This window comes from Pongo pygmaeus, chromosome 9, assembly GCF_028885625.2.
Source record: "Pongo pygmaeus isolate AG05252 chromosome 9, NHGRI_mPonPyg2-v2.0_pri, whole genome shotgun sequence".
NCBI lineage: Eukaryota > Metazoa > Chordata > Mammalia > Primates > Hominidae > Pongo > Pongo pygmaeus.
The window spans coordinates 13,098,617-13,117,238 of record NC_072382.2 but is presented as its reverse complement, the minus strand read 5'-3'; the positions used below and the strand labels follow the sequence as shown (position 1 = coordinate 13,117,238).

The following is an 18,622-nucleotide window of genomic DNA, read 5'->3' as shown; positions in this document are numbered from 1 at the left end:
CATGGTAATCCTAGGTGAGAAGGCCATAGCATTCTGTGTCTGGCACCCCCGCCCATCTCCCCAGCTCTGCTCTGCTGCCCCAAGAGATGGCTCTCTGCTGGGGAGCTAGAGAGCTTGGAATCTGTTGCAGTCAAAGTCTCTTCCATGTGGCCAGGCACAGTGGCTCATGCCTGCAATCCTAGCACTTTGGGAGGCTGAGGCGGGTGGATCACTTGAGGTCAGGAGTTCAAGACCAACCTGGCCAACATGGTGAAACCCCGTCTCTACTAAAAATACAAAACTTAGCCGGAAATCACTTGAACCCAGGAGGCAGATGTTGCAGTGAGCCGAGATCGTGCCACTGCACTCCAGCCTGGGTAACAGAGCGAGACTCCGTCTCAAAAAAAAAAACAAGTATCTTTCATGCAGGCCCCATCCTTTGGACCTCCCTTCAACCCCAAGAGAGACCACTACCCTAGCAGGTAAGACTCTACCTCTCAGATACTGACCTCTACTGTAGAGCTGATAGTGGGAAAGGGCTCAGGATCCAAAATCAAAAGACCTAGATCCTAGTCTAAAGCCATTTATAGCTGTGTGACCTTGGACAAGGCAGGCCTTGAGCTTCAGTGTCCTCCTTTGTAAAATGTGAATAAACATGCGATACTGAACCATCCTTCAGTAATACCTCTATGACTTTCCGTAGGTTGTTCCCCTGATGTGTAATGCTCTTCCATTCTTCTCAGCTCCATGAACTTCTACTCATGCTTCAAGACCCAACCCAAATGCCCCATTGTCTGTAAAAATTTCCCTGACCTCTGTGCACTTGGCACAGATCTTAGGCCTTGCCATTCTGTGTTAGAGTTATTTAAGTGTTTCCATATTTTTTGACTATGAATACATACAGGCAGGAATCAGATTAGGCTCAGTTCTGGAAGGAGAAATGGTTTGGCGAGTATTTTCTTTGCGGAACGGAAAGCAGAAGAGGGCGACCTTGACTGGGTTGGGTGCAATCTCTGCAGGGGTCAATCCTGGGACTCTTGTTCCAGGCACGGCTTGGGTCAATCAGCACTCATGACTTTGCTGTGTGCCTGAGCCGTGCCTGGCTAACTGGGGACATTTTCATAGCTGAGACCCAGTAGGAGAGGCCATGACTTGTGCCAGGGTGTGCCTGTCTCAGCTCTGGGGCAGGGCCAGGAGCAGCTGCTCATGAGATGTCTCTGGGGACATGCTGGGGCCTCTGGGAGGGGAAGGGAGACTGGGCATGCACTGTGGATGGTCCTGGTGGTACTCCTGGGATATTGCCAAGGAGCCTGCGGTTCAGGGAACAGGGAGGAGGGACTCTAGTGTCTCCAGCTCCCTCTCATGGCTCTATGGCTGCTGGTCGGGGTCGGGGAGATGAAGGAGTGCCAGCTCCGTGGTCTACACTGATCCCGACCAGTGAACCAGGCTTCCCCAGCCAGAGGCAGCTAGTCAAGCACGCTCTCTAGTGGCCACCAAAGGGAAGGCAAGAACTTGTCTCCACAAAGGCAGGATTTTCATTTATTCCTTCAGAGAGTACAGAATGAGCATCAATGTTCCAGGCATGGTGCCAGGCATGTGTGTTAACTTTAGTTAAAACATACTTATTGGCCAAGTGTGGCGGCTCACTCCTGTAATCTCACCACTTTGGGAGGCCTAGGTGGGAGGACTGCTTGAACCTAGAGCTCGAGACCAGCCTTGGTAATGTAGTGAGACCTTATCTCTATAAAAAAAAATTAGCTGGGTGTGGTGGCGTGTGCCTGTAGTCCCAGTGACTTGGGAGGCTGAGATGGGAGGATTGCTTGAGCCTGGGAAGTGGAGTTTGCAATGAGCCAAAATCACACCCATTGCACTCCAGCCTGGGTGACCTTGTCTCAAAAATATACTTATATATTTACTTATATATTTATATGTATAAATATATGTATACAGATAAATAAATATATTTGTAATATTATAGACATATTAATACTTATTTACATATGTTAACATAGAAATATATATAATATATATTTATTTATCATCTTCTAAATGGAAAACTCTCTCTTGAGTTTCAGGATGTGTTGGTGGGGAAGGGAATATAGGATAGGGAAATAATCCCTTAAGCAGTGACTCAGCACAGGCCATAAAATCAGAATCACCTGGAGAACTTGAACAACCCCAACACCTGGGGTCCATCCAGACCAATCAAATCAGAATTCGTAGGGGTCAGGCACAGGCACCAGTGGTTTGGAGAGTTGACAGCCACATGTCCCATCCATCATTCTCACTCAGCTGCCAAGGTAGGCATCGTTGTCCCATTTTGCATATGAGGAGACTGAGGCTGAAGTGAACCTGCTTCTTTCCCCATATCAGTTGAGGACAGCAATGGGGCAGCAGGGAGGCAGCAAATACTCCTACAAGGCTGCCTCTAAAGAGATTCTTATAATAACAACAGCTTTATTGTTTGCCATGATTAGAAAAATATTCAAGGTCATTGTGAAATAGTGTTTTTTTTTTCTAGGCAGATAATTATATAAAGGCAAAAATGGTGTGCGGGAGTAGGGGACAAAGGGAGGGAGAGCATTAGGACAAATACCTAATGCATGCGGGGCTTAAAACCTAGATGAGGGGTTGATGGGTGCAGCAAACCACCATGGCACATGTATACCTACGTAACAAACCTGCACATCATGTATACCTATGGAACAAACCTGTACATTCTGCACACATATCCCAGAACTTAAAGTGAAAAAAAAAAAGTGGTGTGTAGAAAAATCACCTGCAATCTCCGCATAGTTAACGCTTAGTACATTTCAGAGAGAGGGTGACAGGAAAGGGAGGATGAGAGTGGGTTTATTTTAAGGCACGAGGTCATATTATAAAATCAGGGCTTCTGGAAGTTTAGTCCCAAAACCACACACTTCATAATCCCCGGCAGTGCTTGATTAAAATGCAACATCCCTAAGGCCACAGACTCAGACTCTGGAGAAAGATCCAGAAAACTGCACGTTTAATAAACATTTGGGCTATTCTTATGGCCTCTAAAGACCAAGAACCACTGCTGCCTAGAGCTCTGCTCTCTTCATTGAACAATACAAGAGGAGTGTGTAGGTAGACACCCATCACTTCCAACAGCTTAGGAGAGCCCTTGAGTATGGATTGATGTATTAAAATTTATTGAATCACATGCTGAGATTTTCACCAGCTGCCCGTGGGGATCTGGGCATTTATTCCCATATTGCACTGGCTGGCTGGAAGCCAGCAGCATAAACTCCAGGGCTGTTCTGTCAACCCCCACCAGACTCACCCCACTCCACCAGACTCACCCCCCTCCACCAGCCCTGGCAGACTTCTCCTTCCATCTCTCTGAAGCAACCTACTGATGGGCCCTGCCAGCCAATCACAGCCAGAATAACATATGATGTCACCAGCAGCCAATCAGAGCTCCTCATCAGTATATGCAGAATTCTGTCATTTTACTAGGGTGATGAAATTCCCAAGCAACACCATCCTTTTCAGATAAGGGCACTGAGGCTGAGAGAGGAGCTGAAACCCACCCGGGGTCACCACACACAGGTGGCAAGGCTGGGACCAGAAACCAGGACTGGTGACTGCAGCCTGGTATTCATTCTCTCCACAACCCACAGGGCTGTCAAAGTCCCCAGGGCCTAGTCAGAGGCCCCTCCTTCCTGGAGAGTTCCTGGCACAGGAGTTGAGGCTCAGCACAGCCCCCTAACCCCCAACTCTCTCTGCAAGGCCTCAGGGGTCAGAACACTGGTGGAGCAGATCCTTCAGCCTCTGGATTTTAGGGCCATGGTAGAGGAGGTGTTGCCCTAAATTCCAGCCCTGGTCTCAGCCCAACGCCCTCCAAGAAGAAATTAGAGGGGCCATGGCCAGGCTGTGCTGGCTGTTGCTTCTGAGCAGATTACAAGGAGGAACCAAGACAAGGACTCCTTTGTGGAGGTCCTGGCTTAGGGAGTCAAGTGACGGCTCAGCACTCACATGGGCAGTGCCAGCCTCTAAGAGTAGGCAAGGGCACTGGCCACAGAGTCCCAGGGAGTCCCACCAGCCTAGTGGCCAGACCTTCTGTGGGATCACCGGACCCACCTGGAACCCCACTTGTGAGTACAAGGTGCCCCAGGTGGACTGGGCTGGGGCTTTGAGGCCTTCAGGGTTGGATGGCCGTCTTGCATATGTGTGTGGGATGTGCACACACAGGCAGCACTTGTGCAGGTGTGTGGGCACCTGTGTGTCTGTGCAAAGGCCCTGAGGTGGGAATGAGCTTGGTGTGCATCAGGCACAGCCAGCCACTGTGGCTGCAGCAAAACACAGGGAAAGAATGGAGGTGGCATCAATCACTGCTTCGGTAAATTTTTATTGAGCACCTTCTATGAGAACAAAAGAGGAGCTTCCATTCTGAGGAGGAAACAGGCAGTAAACAGGCAGATATCCTGTATAATTTCAAGTAGTGATAAGTGCTCTCTAGAAATATCAAGCAAGGTGAGGAGACACAGAGCACCGGTGGCAGTGGGGCTCTGTTTCCAGGTAGGATGGCTGGGAACATCCTTTCTAAAGGGAACCTGGAGTGGGAAGGAACCGTGCAGGTATCTCAGGAAGAGCTTCCTCCAGGCAGGAAGATCAGCAGGTGGAAAGGCCCTGGAGCCACCATTCAGTAAACATCGTCTGAGCATCTCTACCAGCTAGGTTCCGTTATGGGAATAGGAATATGATGGTGGACAGGGCTGCCTGGTCCCTTCCATACTTCTCACACTAGGGTGGTTGAGAGAGCTTGGGAGCTAATGAACAAGATGGGCTGAGAACACTGCCTAGCCCAGAGGACCTGAGCTTAGTGTGTAGACATTGCTGCTGTTACTGCCTTTGTCATTGTACAAATTATTTATTTATTTATTTATTTATTTATTTATTTATTTATTTTTAGACAGAGTTTTGCTCTTGTTGCCCAGGCTGGAGTGCAATGGCGTGATCTCAGCTCACTGCAACCTCCACCTCCTGGGTTCAAGCGATTCTCCTGCCTCAGCCTCCTGCGTAGCTGGGATTACAGGCACCTGCACCACGCCTGGATAGTTTTTTTGTATTTGTAGTAGAGACAGGGTTTCATCATGTTGGCCAGGCTGGTCTCGAACTCCTGACCTCAGGTGATCCATCTGCCTCAGCTTCCCAAAGTGCTGGGATTATAGGCATGAGCCACCGCGCCCAGTGATTATAGAAAGTTAAAGGCACATGGCAATGCACACGCCTATCTACGTTTTCCCCTGCCAAAGCAATGGGCAGCCTCTGGGCTCACTTTCTTGGGTTTCTACTTCCAGCAGGCAGTCAGAGCTGGCAGGGCCTTGGAGACCACTTCATCCACCTCCCAGGGTCCCTATGGGAGAGTTGAGGCCCAGAGCAGGGAAGGGTCCTGACAGGCTCTGACCAGGGCTTATGATCCCTACAAACCCCCAATCAGTGTCCCTCTCTACCAGGACCCAAGCCCACCTGCTGCAGCCCACTGCCTGGCCATGACCATCACCTACACAAGCCAAGTGGCTAATGCCCGCTTAGGCTCCTTCTCCCGCCTGCTGCTGTGCTGGCGGGGCAGCATCTACAAGCTGCTATATGGCGAGTTCTTCATCTTCCTGCTCTGCTACTACATCATCCGCTTTATTTATAGGTAAAGCTGGCAGGGCTGGGGCTGGGAGCCTGGGAGGGATGTGGCTGGGGCTGGGAGCTCCTGGGGGCCTCCCAGCCAGCTCAGGGGCCAGTGTACCAGTTCACTACAAGACTAAGCTGAGCTCCTGACCAGGTCCTGGGCACTGGAGCTGAGGCTGGGGCTGGGGGCTGGGGGCTGGGGAGAGAAAAGAAGTCAGACTGAGAGGCTGCTCAACCCAGGCCAGCAGGGTTTTAGCCACCCTTCCTCCAACCCCAGGAGGAGCCCTGGAGCCCAGGCTTTGTCTGGCCCCACTCAACGCGCCTGTTTTATTGAATCCCACACAGACTCATAGGCCCACATGGTACATTAAAAAAGAGAGAGAGAGAGAGAGAGATGGAGTCTCACTGTGTTGTCCAGGCTGGTCTTGAACTCCTAGGCTCAAGCAATCCCCCTGCCTTAGCCTCCCAAGGTGCTGAGATTACAGGTGTGAGCTACTGCGCCTGGCCAATCACATGGTATACTTTTTTTTTTTTTTTTTGAGACAGAGTTTCACTCCATCACCCAGGCTGGAGGGCAGTGGGGGCAATCTTAGCTCACTGCAACCTCTGCCTCCCAGGTGCAAGCGATTCTCCTGCCTTAGCCTCCTGAGTAGCTGAAATTATAGGCACACACCACCATGCCTGGCTAATTTTTTTTTTCTGTATTTTTAGTAGAGACAGGGCTTTGTCATGTTGGCCAGGCTGGTCTTGAACCCCTGACCTCAAGTGATCCACCCACCTCAGACTCCCAAAGTGCTGGGATTACAGGTGTCAGCCACCATGCACAGCCCACATGGTACATTTTTTAAAATTATTTTTTAATTGAAATGTTTATCTAAGGCCAGTAGCAGTGACTCACATCTGCAATCCTAGCACTTTGAGGGGCCAAGGTGCGGGGATCACTTGAGCCTGGGAGTTCAGCGTGGGCAACATAGTGAGACCCCGTCTCTACCAAAAATTTAAAAAATTAGCTGGGAGTGATGGCATTTGCCTGTGGTCCTAGCTACTTGGGAGGCTGAGGTGTGGGGATGGCTGAAGCCTGTGAGGTCGAGGCTGCAGTGAGCTATGATTGCACCATTGCACTTCAGCCTGAGTCACAGGCTGTCTCAAAAGCAAACAAAATAATGTTTATCTAAACAATAAATATAATCACAGAATATATGATAGCATTTTAAATTGAAAAAGCATTAATGATTACATGGATTGTAAAATATCAAATACATAAAATTCTTGTGTTCCTAATAATGCTAGCAACAAAGCACATTCGATTTTTACTAGGGCACCAAGGTACTTAAAAAAAAAGTTAGGGCCAGCCACAGTGGCTCACACCTATAATCCCAGCACTTTGGGAGGCCAAGGCAGGAGGATCACTTGAGCCCAGGAGTTTAGGACCTGAGCAACATAGGGAGATCCTGTCTCTATAAAAAAATAAAAAAAAATTGGCTGGGCGCATTGGCTCATGCCTGTAATCCCAGCACTTTGGGAGGCCGAGGTGGGTGGATCATGAGGTCAGGAGTTCAAGACCAGCCTGGCCAACATAGTGAACCCCGTCTCTATTAAAAATACAAAAATTAGCCGAGTGTAGTGGCGGGCGCCTGTAGTCCCAGCTACTCGGGAGGATGAGGCAGGAGAATTGCTTGAGCCCGGGAGACAGAGGTTGCAGTGAGCCGAGACCATGCCATTGCACTCCAGCCTAGGTGACAGAGTGAGACTCCGTCTAAAAAAAAAAAAAAAAAAAAAAATCGAAAAATGATCTGGGCATGGTGGCTTATGCCTGTAGTCCCACCCAGCTCCTCAGGAGGCTGAAGCAGGAGGCTTGCTTGAGCCCAGGAGGTTGAGGCTGCAGTGAGTCATGATTGTGCCACTGCCCTTGAGCCTGGGTAACAGAGCAAGATCCTATCTCAAAACAAACAAACAAACAAACAAAAACCAATAAACCAAAAACATTTATCTAAACAATAAAATAAAGGACAGATATAATCACCGAATATATGATAGCATTTTAAACTGAAAAAGCACTAATGACTACAATGGATTATAAAACATCAAATACATAAAATTCTTGAGTTCCTCCTAATACCAAAAACAAAGCACATTGGTCTTTGGTTTTTACTTGGGCACCAATGTATGCTGAAAAAAAGTCAGACTTCATTTTTTAGAGCAGTTTTAGGTTCACAGCAAAACTGAGCAGAAGGTAGAGTTCTCATGTGTCTCTTTGCTCCTCCCCCTGCCCCCAGCCTCCCCACTATCAACACCCCCACACTACAGTGGTAGATTTATTACAATCCCTGAACCCACAGTGACACATCACTATCACCCAAAGTTCATAGCGTACAGCAGGGTTCACTCTTGGGCTGTACATTCCATGGATTTGGGTAAATGTGTAATGATGTCTCCACCATCACAGCATCAGGCAGAGTAGTTTCACTGCTCTAACAAAATCCTCTGTCTGCCTATTCACCCCTCTCGTTAAAGCCAAACACTCTTTGTTTTGTTTTTTTCTTCTTTTTAGAGACAGGGTCTTGCTCTGTCACCCAGGCTGAAGTGCAGTGGCAATCACAGCCCATTGCAGCCTCCAACTCCTGGGCTGAAGTGATCCTCCTACCTCAGCCTCCAGTGGCTACGACTGCAGGCATATGGCAACCGTACCCAGCTAATTTTTTGTAGAGATGGGGTCTTGCTATGTTTCCCAGGCTGGTCTTGAACTCCTGGTCCTGCCTTAGCCTCCCAGAGCTCTGGGATTACAGGCGTGAACCACCGAGCCCATCCCAAACACTCTGTTTCTACCTGCTTTTAAACAACTGACCCTTGGCTGCTTTCAAAGGATCAGGGTGTCTGAAGCTGGCCTCTGCAGCAGGACCTTCCTTCCTACACATCTCCCAGTGGCCAGTGTGATGATTCTCCCCACAAGAAACCACTGGAGGGGGCCTTCTCCTGTCCGGGTTTGGGGCTGCACAAGGAGCATCATGGACCTGTCTCAAGCCTCAGGAGGGGCCCTGGGCTGGGGAAAATGTGGGACAGCATCGAGGCAGTCCCACTCCTACCCAGGGCCGGGCTAGACCTGGGGACAGTCTCAGCCATCTCCTCGCCGCGTCCACACATGTCCACCCCCACCCCCACCCCCAGGCTGGCCCTCACGGAAGAGCAACAGCTGATGTTTGAGAAACTGACTCTGTATTGCGACAGCTACATCCAGCTCATCCCCATTTCCTTCGTGCTGGGTGAGTTCCCCCTTCCGGCTGTTCCGGGGGAGGATCACGAGGAGCTGCGGCAAGGGGCTGGGGTGGCGGGCGGGGGAAAGCCAGCGGCAGGTCGGCGCATCTCTGTAGTTCAGGGAAAGGTGCGGACTGCAGCCAGAGAAACTGAAGTTAGACGTTAGCTAAGACGTCCTGCCGTTAGCAATGAAAACCCCATTTTCTGAGGGAAGCGCTGACATCATGGTCCCTGGAGCCTCTGCACGGGAGGGGAGAGGGTCTGGCGGATTTCTGGGACCAGCATGGGGACCCCCGGGTGACAGACCCCTTGGGGCTCTCGCGCCTCCATGCGAGGCTCTGCCTGCCTCCCGCTCCCGAGCGCCTTCCAGGAGGGTTGGGGGCTAGGCCTGCTCGCAGCAGAAAGCTGGAGGAGCCGAGGCATCGCCGGGTGCTGGACCCTGGGCTCTGGCCGTATCCTGGCCCCTCGCCCCTCGCCCCCCGCCCCTCCTGCCCAGGCTTCTACGTGACGCTGGTCGTGACCCGCTGGTGGAACCAGTACGAGAACCTGCCGTGGCCCGACCGCCTCATGAGCCTGGTGTCGGGCTTCGTCGAAGGCAAGGACGAGCAAGGCCGGCTGCTGCGGCGCACGCTTATCCGCTATGCCAACCTGGGCAACGTGCTCATTCTGCGCAGCGTCAGCACCGCCGTCTACAAGCGCTTCCCCAGCGCCCAGCACCTGGTGCAAGCAGGTGGGCGGATCGGGAGCAACCGGGAGGCACCGGGCAGAGCCAGGGGCCGAGATGGGCGCGGCAGGAATGGAAGATGGGTGGAGCCAAAGTCCCCCGGACTCAGGGGATTGGGTGGAGCCAGGAGTGGGGTGTGGTCAAGATTTGGGGGTCCAATTGGGCGGGACAGAGTCGGGTGTCTGAAGGTGGGGCGAGGCCAGGAGCCCACCCTCCGAGAGTAGGAGTCTGAGGCAGGGCTAAGGACCCTCGAGGGATAATGGAAAGAAGGGTGACGGCTTGGGAACTGGTGAGGTACTAGGGTCTACTTCCCTCTGCCCTTGCCCCTCTTGATCTCCGGTTTCCACTCTGGAGGTATGGGACATTGGTCTCTGACACCCCCTCAGCCTGGCCTGACCTGGTGCTGGTTAATAAGACAGACCCAGGCTAGGCGTGGTGGCTCTTGCCTGTAATCCCAGCGCTTTAGGAGGCAAAGGTGGGAAGATCGCTTGAGCCCAGCTGTTTGAGACGCCCCTGAGCAACATAGCGAGACCCCTATCTCTACAAAAACATTAAAAATTAGCAGGGCATGGTGGCGTGTGCCTGTAGTCTGAGGCTGAGTATCGGGAGGCTGAGGCAGGAGGATCACTTGAGCCCAGCAGTTCCAGGCTGCAGTGCGCTAGGATCGCACCGCTGCACTCCAACCTTGGTGACAAAGCCAGATCCTGTCTCTGGAAATAAATAAATACCCTGCCCACATGCTCAGCCCACAATAGCACATAGTAGGTGCTCAGAAATTTTGTTGTTGTTGAAAGAAAGAGGATTGCAAAGGAGTGCTGAGGTTCCTATAGGTCAGCAGATGCTGGCCATCCCTTCTGCAGGTTCTCCCACCCACCGCCTTCACTCCACTCTGCAGGCTTTATGACTCCAGCAGAACACAAGCAGTTGGAGAAACTGAGCTTACCACACAACATGTTCTGGGTGCCCTGGGTGTGGTTTGCCAACCTGTCGATGAAGGCGTGGCTTGGAGGTCGAATCCGGGACCCTATCCTGCTCCAGAGCCTGCTGAACGTGAGCCCACTGTGCACAGGGCTGCCGCAGAGTGGGAAGGGTTGTGGTCCACAGGAAACAAGGTTTCCTACAAACAGAAGCCTCGAGCCCCTGAGGGTCTTCCGAGAGCCTGAGGTGGGGTTGCAGAATCTTTTCCAACAGCAATCCACAGCCCGAGGTGGTCCCTCCTAACATGCCCCTCCCTCCTCTTCGAGTCTGTGAGGTCCTGGTTCCTTTTTGATAGATGAGGAAGCTGAGACACAAAGAGGTTTAGTGAGCTGCCCAAGACCACACAGCCAGGGATGGACCATGGGTACCAGGCCCTGGTACCTGGAGAAGAGGTGGGGGCGAGCCCAGGGTGGGGGCAGGTGGTGTTCAGAACCCCATCCCTCTCTGCTGCCCCCCAGGAGATGAACACCTTGCGTACTCAGTGTGGACACCTGTATGCCTACGACTGGATTAGTATCCCACTGGTGTATACACAGGTGAGGACTAGGCTGGTGAGGCTGCCCTTTTGGGAAACTGAGGCTAGAAGGACCAAGGAAGCAGCTGGGGTGGGAAGGGCTCACCTAGAGGCTAAGTGGCTCCCCTGGGAGTTGGGTCCACACTTTGAAGTTGGGTCTGGACTTTGAAGTGCCAAGTTCTAAGAGTCCAGGCTCCTGCCTGGCCCAGTCCAGTAGAGGCAACGTGATTATCCCTATATTAAAGAGAGGTTGGCTGGGTGCAGTGGCTCACGCCTGTAATCCCAGCACTTCGGGAAGCTGAGGCAGGTGGATCACCTGAGGTCAGGAGTTCAAGACCAGCCTGGCCAACATGGTGAAACCCCATCTCTACTGAAAATACAAAATTAGCTGGGCATGGTGGTGCATGCCTGTAATCCCAGCTACTTGGGAGGCTGAGGCAGGAGAATCGCTTGAACCCGGGAGGCAGAGGTTGCAGTGAGCTGAGATCGCGCCACTGTACTTCATCCTGGGCAACAGAGCAAGACTCTGTCTCAAACAAACAAACAAACAAAAAAGGGGTTAACAGAGACCCTAAGTCACATGAGTGTGTAAGTCAGAACAAGGCCTTGGTCTCTTGTCTCGGACTCCCAGCCCCGGGAGCATCCTGATTTCAGGGTTCCCACCTAGCCCTTTGCTACCACACCCTCCTCTTCCTCCTCCCAGGTGGTGACTGTGGCGGTGTACAGCTTCTTCCTGACTTGTCTAGTTGGGCGGCAGTTTCTGAACCCGGCCAAGGCCTACCCAGGCCATGAGCTGGACCTCGTTGTGCCCGTCTTCACGTTCCTGCAGTTCTTCTTCTACGTTGGCTGGCTGAAGGTGAGCCTCTCCAGGGCCCCGCTGGGCTGGAGGCATGGCCAGAGGGGTCATGGCCAGCAGCTGCCTGAGATGAGGATGCAGTGTCAGGAAAGGAAAGTCTCATGGGTAGAAAGTAGCCAGCAGGGCCCCAACCACAGCCCTGTCTGGTCTGCACTTTCCCATGTTGTTATATATGAGGAAACTGAGACTCCAGTGGGGACTTCTTGAGGCCTGGGTCTGCTTCCAAGGCTGCACCCAAGGCCTGGACTTAGCAGCCTGAGGGACAGGGAGAGCTCAGTCAGTCTAACCATTTGCTGCTCCCTCAAGAGAATATTCTTCAAACGTTTGTCTGGAGACTAGGGGAATTCATGGAATAAGAGTGGCAGTGGCAGGCCCTGCTGGTGAGGCCACGTCTCATCTCTGCTTAAAACAAAGCCCTGAGGCTGGGTGTTGTGGCTCACACCTGTAATCCCAACACGTTGGGAGGCCGAGGCGGGTGGATCACCCGAGGTCAGGAGTTCGAGACCAGCCTGACCAACATGGTGAAACCCCGTCTCTACTAAAAATACAAAAATTAGCCAGGCGTGGTGGTGCACGCCTGTAATCCCAGCTACTCAGGAGGCTGAGGCAGGAGAATCACTTGAACCCAGGAGGCAGAGAGGTTGTGGTGAGTTGAGATTGTGCCACTGCACTCCAGCCAGGGCAAAAGAATGAAACTCTGTCTCAAAAACAACAACAACAACAACAAAACAAAGCCCTAAGGTTCACTAGCCCCCGCCTTTTAGAAGGCAGATTGGCACCACCTCTCCTTATTCAAGATGCCTCTTGGGCTGTCTTGTTCCTCACCTCAAGTGGCTTGTCCAGGTATTCCCTCCCACCACAGCCAGTACTCCGAACAGGTGTTCTGAATCACACAGTTTTCTCTCCACCTCTTTATCTTTCCTTCCTTCTGTTGCCCACCCGCTCTCTCTCCCTTCCTACCTTCCTTTATTTTTTGGTAGTGGGGGTGTAAGTCTCTGTCTCTGCCCTTCCTGTCGCTGTGACACACACACACACAGACACACACACACACACGTGCATTCCTATTCCTCTAAATTCCCCCTGCCCCGCAGTTATCTTTGGTTTCTACAGATCAAAACAAATCACACTTTTGTGCTTGAAATTCTCCAGGGTGCCCCAGTGGCCTGCAAGATGTCCCCTGGACCCCTAAGGCAGAGGCGTGTCACCTCTTCGGGGCTTTGTTAGGGCATTTTAGAGATTGCTGTCCAGGAATCTGCCCACCTAGACCGACCTTTAGTTCAGCCCAGCTTCAGTATATATCTCTGTTGCATGAATGAATAAAATTATGCAACTCCAGGTAAGATACATGAGGTGAGATAAAGACGGTGACTCAGCTGAGTGATACACTCAGGGACAGCTGTTGGTGTTCAGGGAAGGACTGGCTCAGAAGAGTTAGAGGGGCTGTGTCCAGAAGTGTGTGGGTGCCCACAAGTGTGGGGGGCTGGAGCCCTAAACTCTGCCTTTGAAGACAGTGGTCAGGCAGGAAGGGTGTCATGGGGTGTGGAAATGGCAGCAGCTGAGATTTAAAGGGGGAGGCTGGCTTTGAGGAGTTCTGCCTGAGGGTTTACAGAGCCTCGCCTGTCCCCAAGGTGGCAGAGCAGCTCATCAACCCCTTTGGAGAGGATGATGATGATTTTGAGACCAACTGGATCGTCGACAGGAATTTGCAGGTACGGGGAGAGGGAGACAGACCATATCATGGACCTTCCCCAAAGTGGACCCAAAGAGAGGACCCCACTGTTCTGTAGGGAGGCCTCACAGTGAATGATCACCCCCTCCCCTCCTCCCTCCTGCAGCCAGTCATTCACTCACAGGATTCTCACCTCAATCTTTGAGGCTGCAGGCAGGCACCCATCTCCCCATTTCACGGGCAGGGAAACTGAGGTCCAGAGAGAGGGAGAGATTCCTCCAAGTCATCAGGCACATACAAGGTCCTGCCTGGGATGAACTTTCTGTGGGACTTCTTCTGTCCCTGGTGACCAGGTGTCCCTGTTGGCTGTGGATGAGATGCACCAGGACCTGCCTCGGATGGAGCCGGACATGTACTGGAATGAGCCCGAGCCACAGCCCCCCTACACAGCTGCTTCCGCCCAGTTCCGTCGAGCCTCCTTTATGGGCTCCACCTTCAACATCAGGTGTGGCCAGTGCCAGGGGGCTGGGTGGGAAGCCCCTCCTAGTGCAGGGGTCTGCCTAGGAACTTAGAATAGCACTAGTTAATATATACAGGGTGCCTCAGTAAGTGTCAGGCACTGTACTATGCTCTTTATAAATATTAACTATTTTTTTCCTCCCAATAATTCTGGTTTGTTATCCCAAGTTTTCAGACAATTAAAGTACAGGTTCAGAGAGAGTAAGTTGTCCAAGGCCACATAGCTACCAAATGGTGCATTTGCTACTCGAAGGACAGCCTGTGATCAGTGATGCAGTGGAACATTAGGACCTGGCTCCTGTCATCCAGAACTATGTTTTCTTTTCTTTTTGAGACAGAGTCTTGCTCTGTCGCCCAGGTTGGAGCGCAGTGGCGTGATCTTGGCTCACTGCAACCTCTGCCTCCTGGGTTCAAGTGCTTCAGCCTCCCCAGTAGCTGGAATTACAGGTGCCCACAACCACAACTGGCTAATTTTTGTACTTTTAGTAGAGATGAGGTTTCACCATGTTGGCCAGGCTGGTCTCGAACTCCTGACCAGTAATCTGCCTGCTTTGGCCTCCCAAAGTGCTGGAATTATACGTGTCAAAACTATGTTTTCTGATAAGCTACGGTGCTTGGATGGGAAGTGGAAGTGGGGTTCCCTGGGAGGGGGGAGGGGCAGCAAATGTCCCAGCAGGCAGCCAGGCCATCACAGGTACCTCCTGAATTGACTTTGTCCTACCGAGTAAAGGGTTCAGGTCACCCACAGCAGCCAGACTTATCCCTATATGGTCCCACTTCCCTGATTCCATCTGAATCCCTCTTGAGCTGCAGTGGGCTGAAGGGCTATCCCAGCTGGTCCTTTCTCCCCACGATAACAGAGTTGAAAGTGCCTTGGAGAGTGTTGGGCACATTTCAGGGTTCATACTCAAGGGTTTCTTCCACGGTATCCAGTGTTGTTCTCGCTTGTTCTTTTCTCTTTTTTTTTTTTAAACGGAGTTTCGCTCTTGTTGCCCAGGCTGGAGTGCAGTGGCACAATCTCAGCTCATGCAACCTCTTCCTCCCAGATTCAAGCAATTCTCCTGCCTCAGCCTCCTGAGTAGCTGGGATTATAGGTGCCAGCCACCAAGCCCGGCTAATTTTTGTATTTTTAGTAGAGACAGTTTCACCATGTTGGCCAGGCTGGTCTCGAACTCCTGACCTCAGGTGATCCACCCTCCTCAGCCTCCCCAAGTGCTGGGATTATAGGTGTGACCCACTGTGCCTGGCTGCTTCTTCTTTTAAGAACCAAATATCCTACTAGACTGCAATCGAGTTTAACTAGAGTCTATAGATAGTGTGAGGAAGGGTTGGGAAGGTGATCAAATGAAGGCTGGAGGCTTGCTTAGGTCAGAAACATTTCTGGAGGATGACTTTGAGCCCTACATGGTCTGTACCCCAGCAGCTGAAGGTTGTTGGGGCGGGGGGGGGGGGAAGGCTGAAAACAGAACGATAAAGCATAGACCTCATCTCCAAGGAATGTGCAATTTACGGAGGGAGCTCAAACCCAAGCCTCAAACTCTGGATACAAGGTACAAAGTACTGGATGTCCAGGAAAGGGACAGAACATAGAACACAGTCATCTTTGTCTGCCTGGGAGGCGGCTTCCAGCTGGGTCTGGAGCTGGACCGTGGAACATGGGAAGAATCTGAACTTGGGCAAGGGCAGGCCATACTCTGTGGTAGATAAGCTTTCCCTTGCAGGGTAAAGGTCTTGGGCTCCCGGGATGCCTGTTGCTAGGAAGCCAAATTTCTCTTTGTGGATGTCACTCCCAGTTGGAACCACAAATCCCTGGCATTGCCCAGAGTCACTCATGGGCCTCATCTGAACCACTCATGCCAGGGCACCAGTGTTTCTGACTGCCTGGAGTGAGGGGTTTTACAGGGGAAGTGAATGATGAGGAGGCCTTTACACGCCAGGCAGGGTGGTTGGGGGGGTTGGATGTTAACTCTGGTCAAGAGGGAATCAACAAACAGTGAGGTGAGCTGGGCCTGGAGGGATCACCAGGAGGTACAGGATGGATCAGGAGAGAGGTGAGAGCTGGGGCATGGTGAGGAAGATGGTGTGGCCTTGGCTTGGGCCAGCCGAGAGAGAGGAGCGGGGGTAAGGGAGAAGTAAGGCCAGGTGTCGGTCCTTTGTCCACTGGCTCAGCCCTGCATCTCCTGCTTCTTTCCAGCCTGAACAAAGAGGAGATGGAGTTCCAGCCCAATCAGGAGGATGACGAGGACGCTCATGCTGGCATCATTGGCCGCTTCCTAGGGCTGCAGTCCCATGATCACCATCCTCCCAGGGCAAACTCAAGGACCAAACTACTGTGGCCCAAGAGGGAATCCCTTCTCCACGAGGGCCTGCCCAAAAACCACAAGGCAGCCAAACAGAACGTTAGGGGCCAGGAAGACAAGGCCTGGAAGCTTAAGGCTGTGGACGCCTTCAAGTCTGCCCCACTGTATCAGAGGCCAGGCTACTACAGTGCCCCACAGACGCCCCTCAGCCCCACTCCCATGTTCTTCCCCCTAGAACCATCAGCGCCGTCAAAGCTTCACAGTGTCACAGGCATAGACACCAAAGACAAAAGCTTAAAGACTGTGAGTTCTGGGGCCAAGAAAAGTTTTGAATTGCTCTCAGAGAGTGATGGGGCCTTGATGGAGCACCCAGAAGTATCTCAAGTGAGGAGGAAAACCGTGGAGTTTAACCTGACGGATATGCCAGAGATCCCTGAAAATCACCTCAAAGAACCTTTGGAACAATCACCAACCAACATACACACTACACTCAAAGATCACATGGATCCTTATTGGGCCTTGGAAAACAGGTCTGTCCTCCACCCGAACCAGGGGCACTGCATTGCCCTGTGCCCCACCCCAGCTTCCGTTGCTCTGAGCCTACCCTTCCTCCACAATTTCCTAGGGTTCCATCACTGCCAGAGCACACTGGACCTATGCCCAGCACTGGCTTGGGGTATATACTTGGCCACCTTCACAGGGATCCTAGGGAAGTGTTCGGGACCTTTTCTCACTTCACCCTGGTATCACCAGGAAGATTGCTTGGGACCAGGTGAAGGAAGATGAGGTTGTGCTGACCAGAATGCTGCTGCAGAACTGCCCCAGGGCTGACAGGCCAGGCTTAGCTGAGCAGATATCACTGGCCCCAACTTACTTTGAGCAAGGGTGGCTGACCCAAAACCACGGGGTGGCAGTCAGCTGGATGACAGATGAACACTTCCCCTGTAACTATTTAGGGTAGTACCCAAGCACTACAGGAAAAGGTGGCAGGAACTGCCTCACTCCTAGGAACTGGTAGATGGTGACGTTGAGGGTATCCAGGGCCCTTAGGTCACTTTCTCACTGCCTGGGGACCTCACCAAAATACTTCTTGCTTCCTTGGGGTCAGCCCAAAGCTGTCACAAAATCAGATGTTTCCCTTTATTCCAGATTTCCTGGGCACTTTCACCCAATTAGAAACATCCCACTTCAACCCCAATCACGTGGGAGGAAGTATAACTTCCCTTTCCTGGATTCTCAAGCAGTTACTTTCACGGTCAGAACACCCAGCTATTATGATTGAAAACTTAAAAGGGCAACAATTTCGGTCTTGCTTCTAGGGCTAGACAGGAACTTGGCAAACATCTGTGGCTTGTTTAGCAAAGGATGTTAATATTTAAGAATCTTGTCTTGGGCTGGGTGTGGAGGCAAGTGGATCACAGGAGGTCAGGAGTTTGAGACCAACCTGGCCAACATGATGAAACCCCATCTCTACCAAAAAAAATACAAAAATCAGCTGGGCATCGTGGTGTGCCTGTAGTCCCAGCACAGGAGGTTGAGGGGAGAATTGCTTGAACCCAGGAGGTGGTGGTTGCAGTGAGATTGAGCCGCTGCAATCCAGCTTGGGCAACGGAGTGAGACCGTCTCAAAAAAAAAAAAAAAAAAAGGATCGTCTCAACCTTTGCCCTCCTACTGCAACATTTTAGTATTTGAAATGAAGGTACCTTCCATACTTATGCTGTTAATTCTCTCATTCTCACTAGGGATGAAGCACATTCCTAACCTGCTTCCTAACGGGGATGCTTCGCCAGACAGGTCCTCACCTGTGTACACCAGCAGGACACTGATCCAGTCACAGCCATACAGCTGTCCACACTGAAGAACATGTCCTACAACAGTCTGAATCAAATGGTTAGCTTAATAGATAAAAATCCCAGGACTACTTCAGCCTTTAATGCCTTTTATTCATAAAAGCTGTGAAAACTAGACTGAACCATCGGAAACATTTAACTCAGACACTGGATTCAAAGTCAGGAACCCTTAGTCCTGTCTGAATCCAAGACAGCCACACCTTAGTATACTGCCCAAACTAATGAGTTTAATAAATACAAATACTCGTTTCTTTTCGATTAGCGTGATGAGAACTGAACAACGGCACTTAAGGAATCTGGAAGATAGCCTGGATAGATTTCTGATTCATCCC

General features: G+C 51.5%; 1 protein-coding gene and 1 long non-coding RNA gene across 9 annotated transcripts; one reads left to right on the top strand and one right to left on the bottom strand.

Annotated features, from left to right (window-relative positions):
* The first annotated feature begins 14 nt into the window (after window positions 1-14).
* BEST1 (bestrophin 1) lies at window positions 15-18,539 on the top strand. Of its 8 annotated transcripts, XM_054438229.2 has the most exons (12): window positions 15-217; window positions 409-461; window positions 5,463-5,650; window positions 8,794-8,888; window positions 9,377-9,610; window positions 10,500-10,654; window positions 11,041-11,118; window positions 11,800-11,952; window positions 13,581-13,661; window positions 13,975-14,126; window positions 16,335-16,970; window positions 18,183-18,539. In XM_054438229.2, exons 3-12 carry the CDS (start codon window positions 5,499-5,501, stop codon window positions 18,199-18,201), a joined length of 1,755 nt encoding a protein of 584 aa, XP_054294204.1. In that variant the 5' UTR covers window positions 15-217; window positions 409-461; window positions 5,463-5,498; the 3' UTR covers window positions 18,202-18,539. The 8 variants fall into 8 exon arrangements, with proteins under 8 accessions (XP_054294204.1, XP_054294205.1, XP_054294203.1 ...); XM_054438230.2 differs by having other exon boundaries at window positions 17-461; XM_054438228.2 differs by lacking the exon at window positions 15-217 and having other exon boundaries at window positions 323-461; window positions 10,443-10,654.
* On the bottom strand, window positions 7,603-14,009 carry LOC134740315 (uncharacterized). Its single transcript, XR_010127690.1, has 2 exons — window positions 13,815-14,009; window positions 7,603-12,016 (listed from the first exon to the last, which is right to left on the bottom strand). It is a non-coding gene; the product is annotated as an uncharacterized LOC134740315 (long non-coding RNA).
* Window positions 18,540-18,622: the final 83 nt, after the last annotated feature.

Excerpts from the sequence above, each read along its gene's own strand:
- BEST1 (XM_063671773.1), top strand. The coding sequence starts at position 5,499 with ATGACCATCACCTACACAAGCCAAGTGGCTAATGCCCGCTTAGGCTCC. Across the intron at positions 9,611-10,442 it reads CCAGCACCTGGTGCAAGCAG|ATGCTGGCCATCCCTTCTGC; the intron begins GTGGGCGGATCG and ends ATAGGTCAGCAG. Across the intron at positions 11,119-11,799 it reads TCCCACTGGTGTATACACAG|GTGGTGACTGTGGCGGTGTA; the intron begins GTGAGGACTAGG and ends TCCTCCTCCCAG.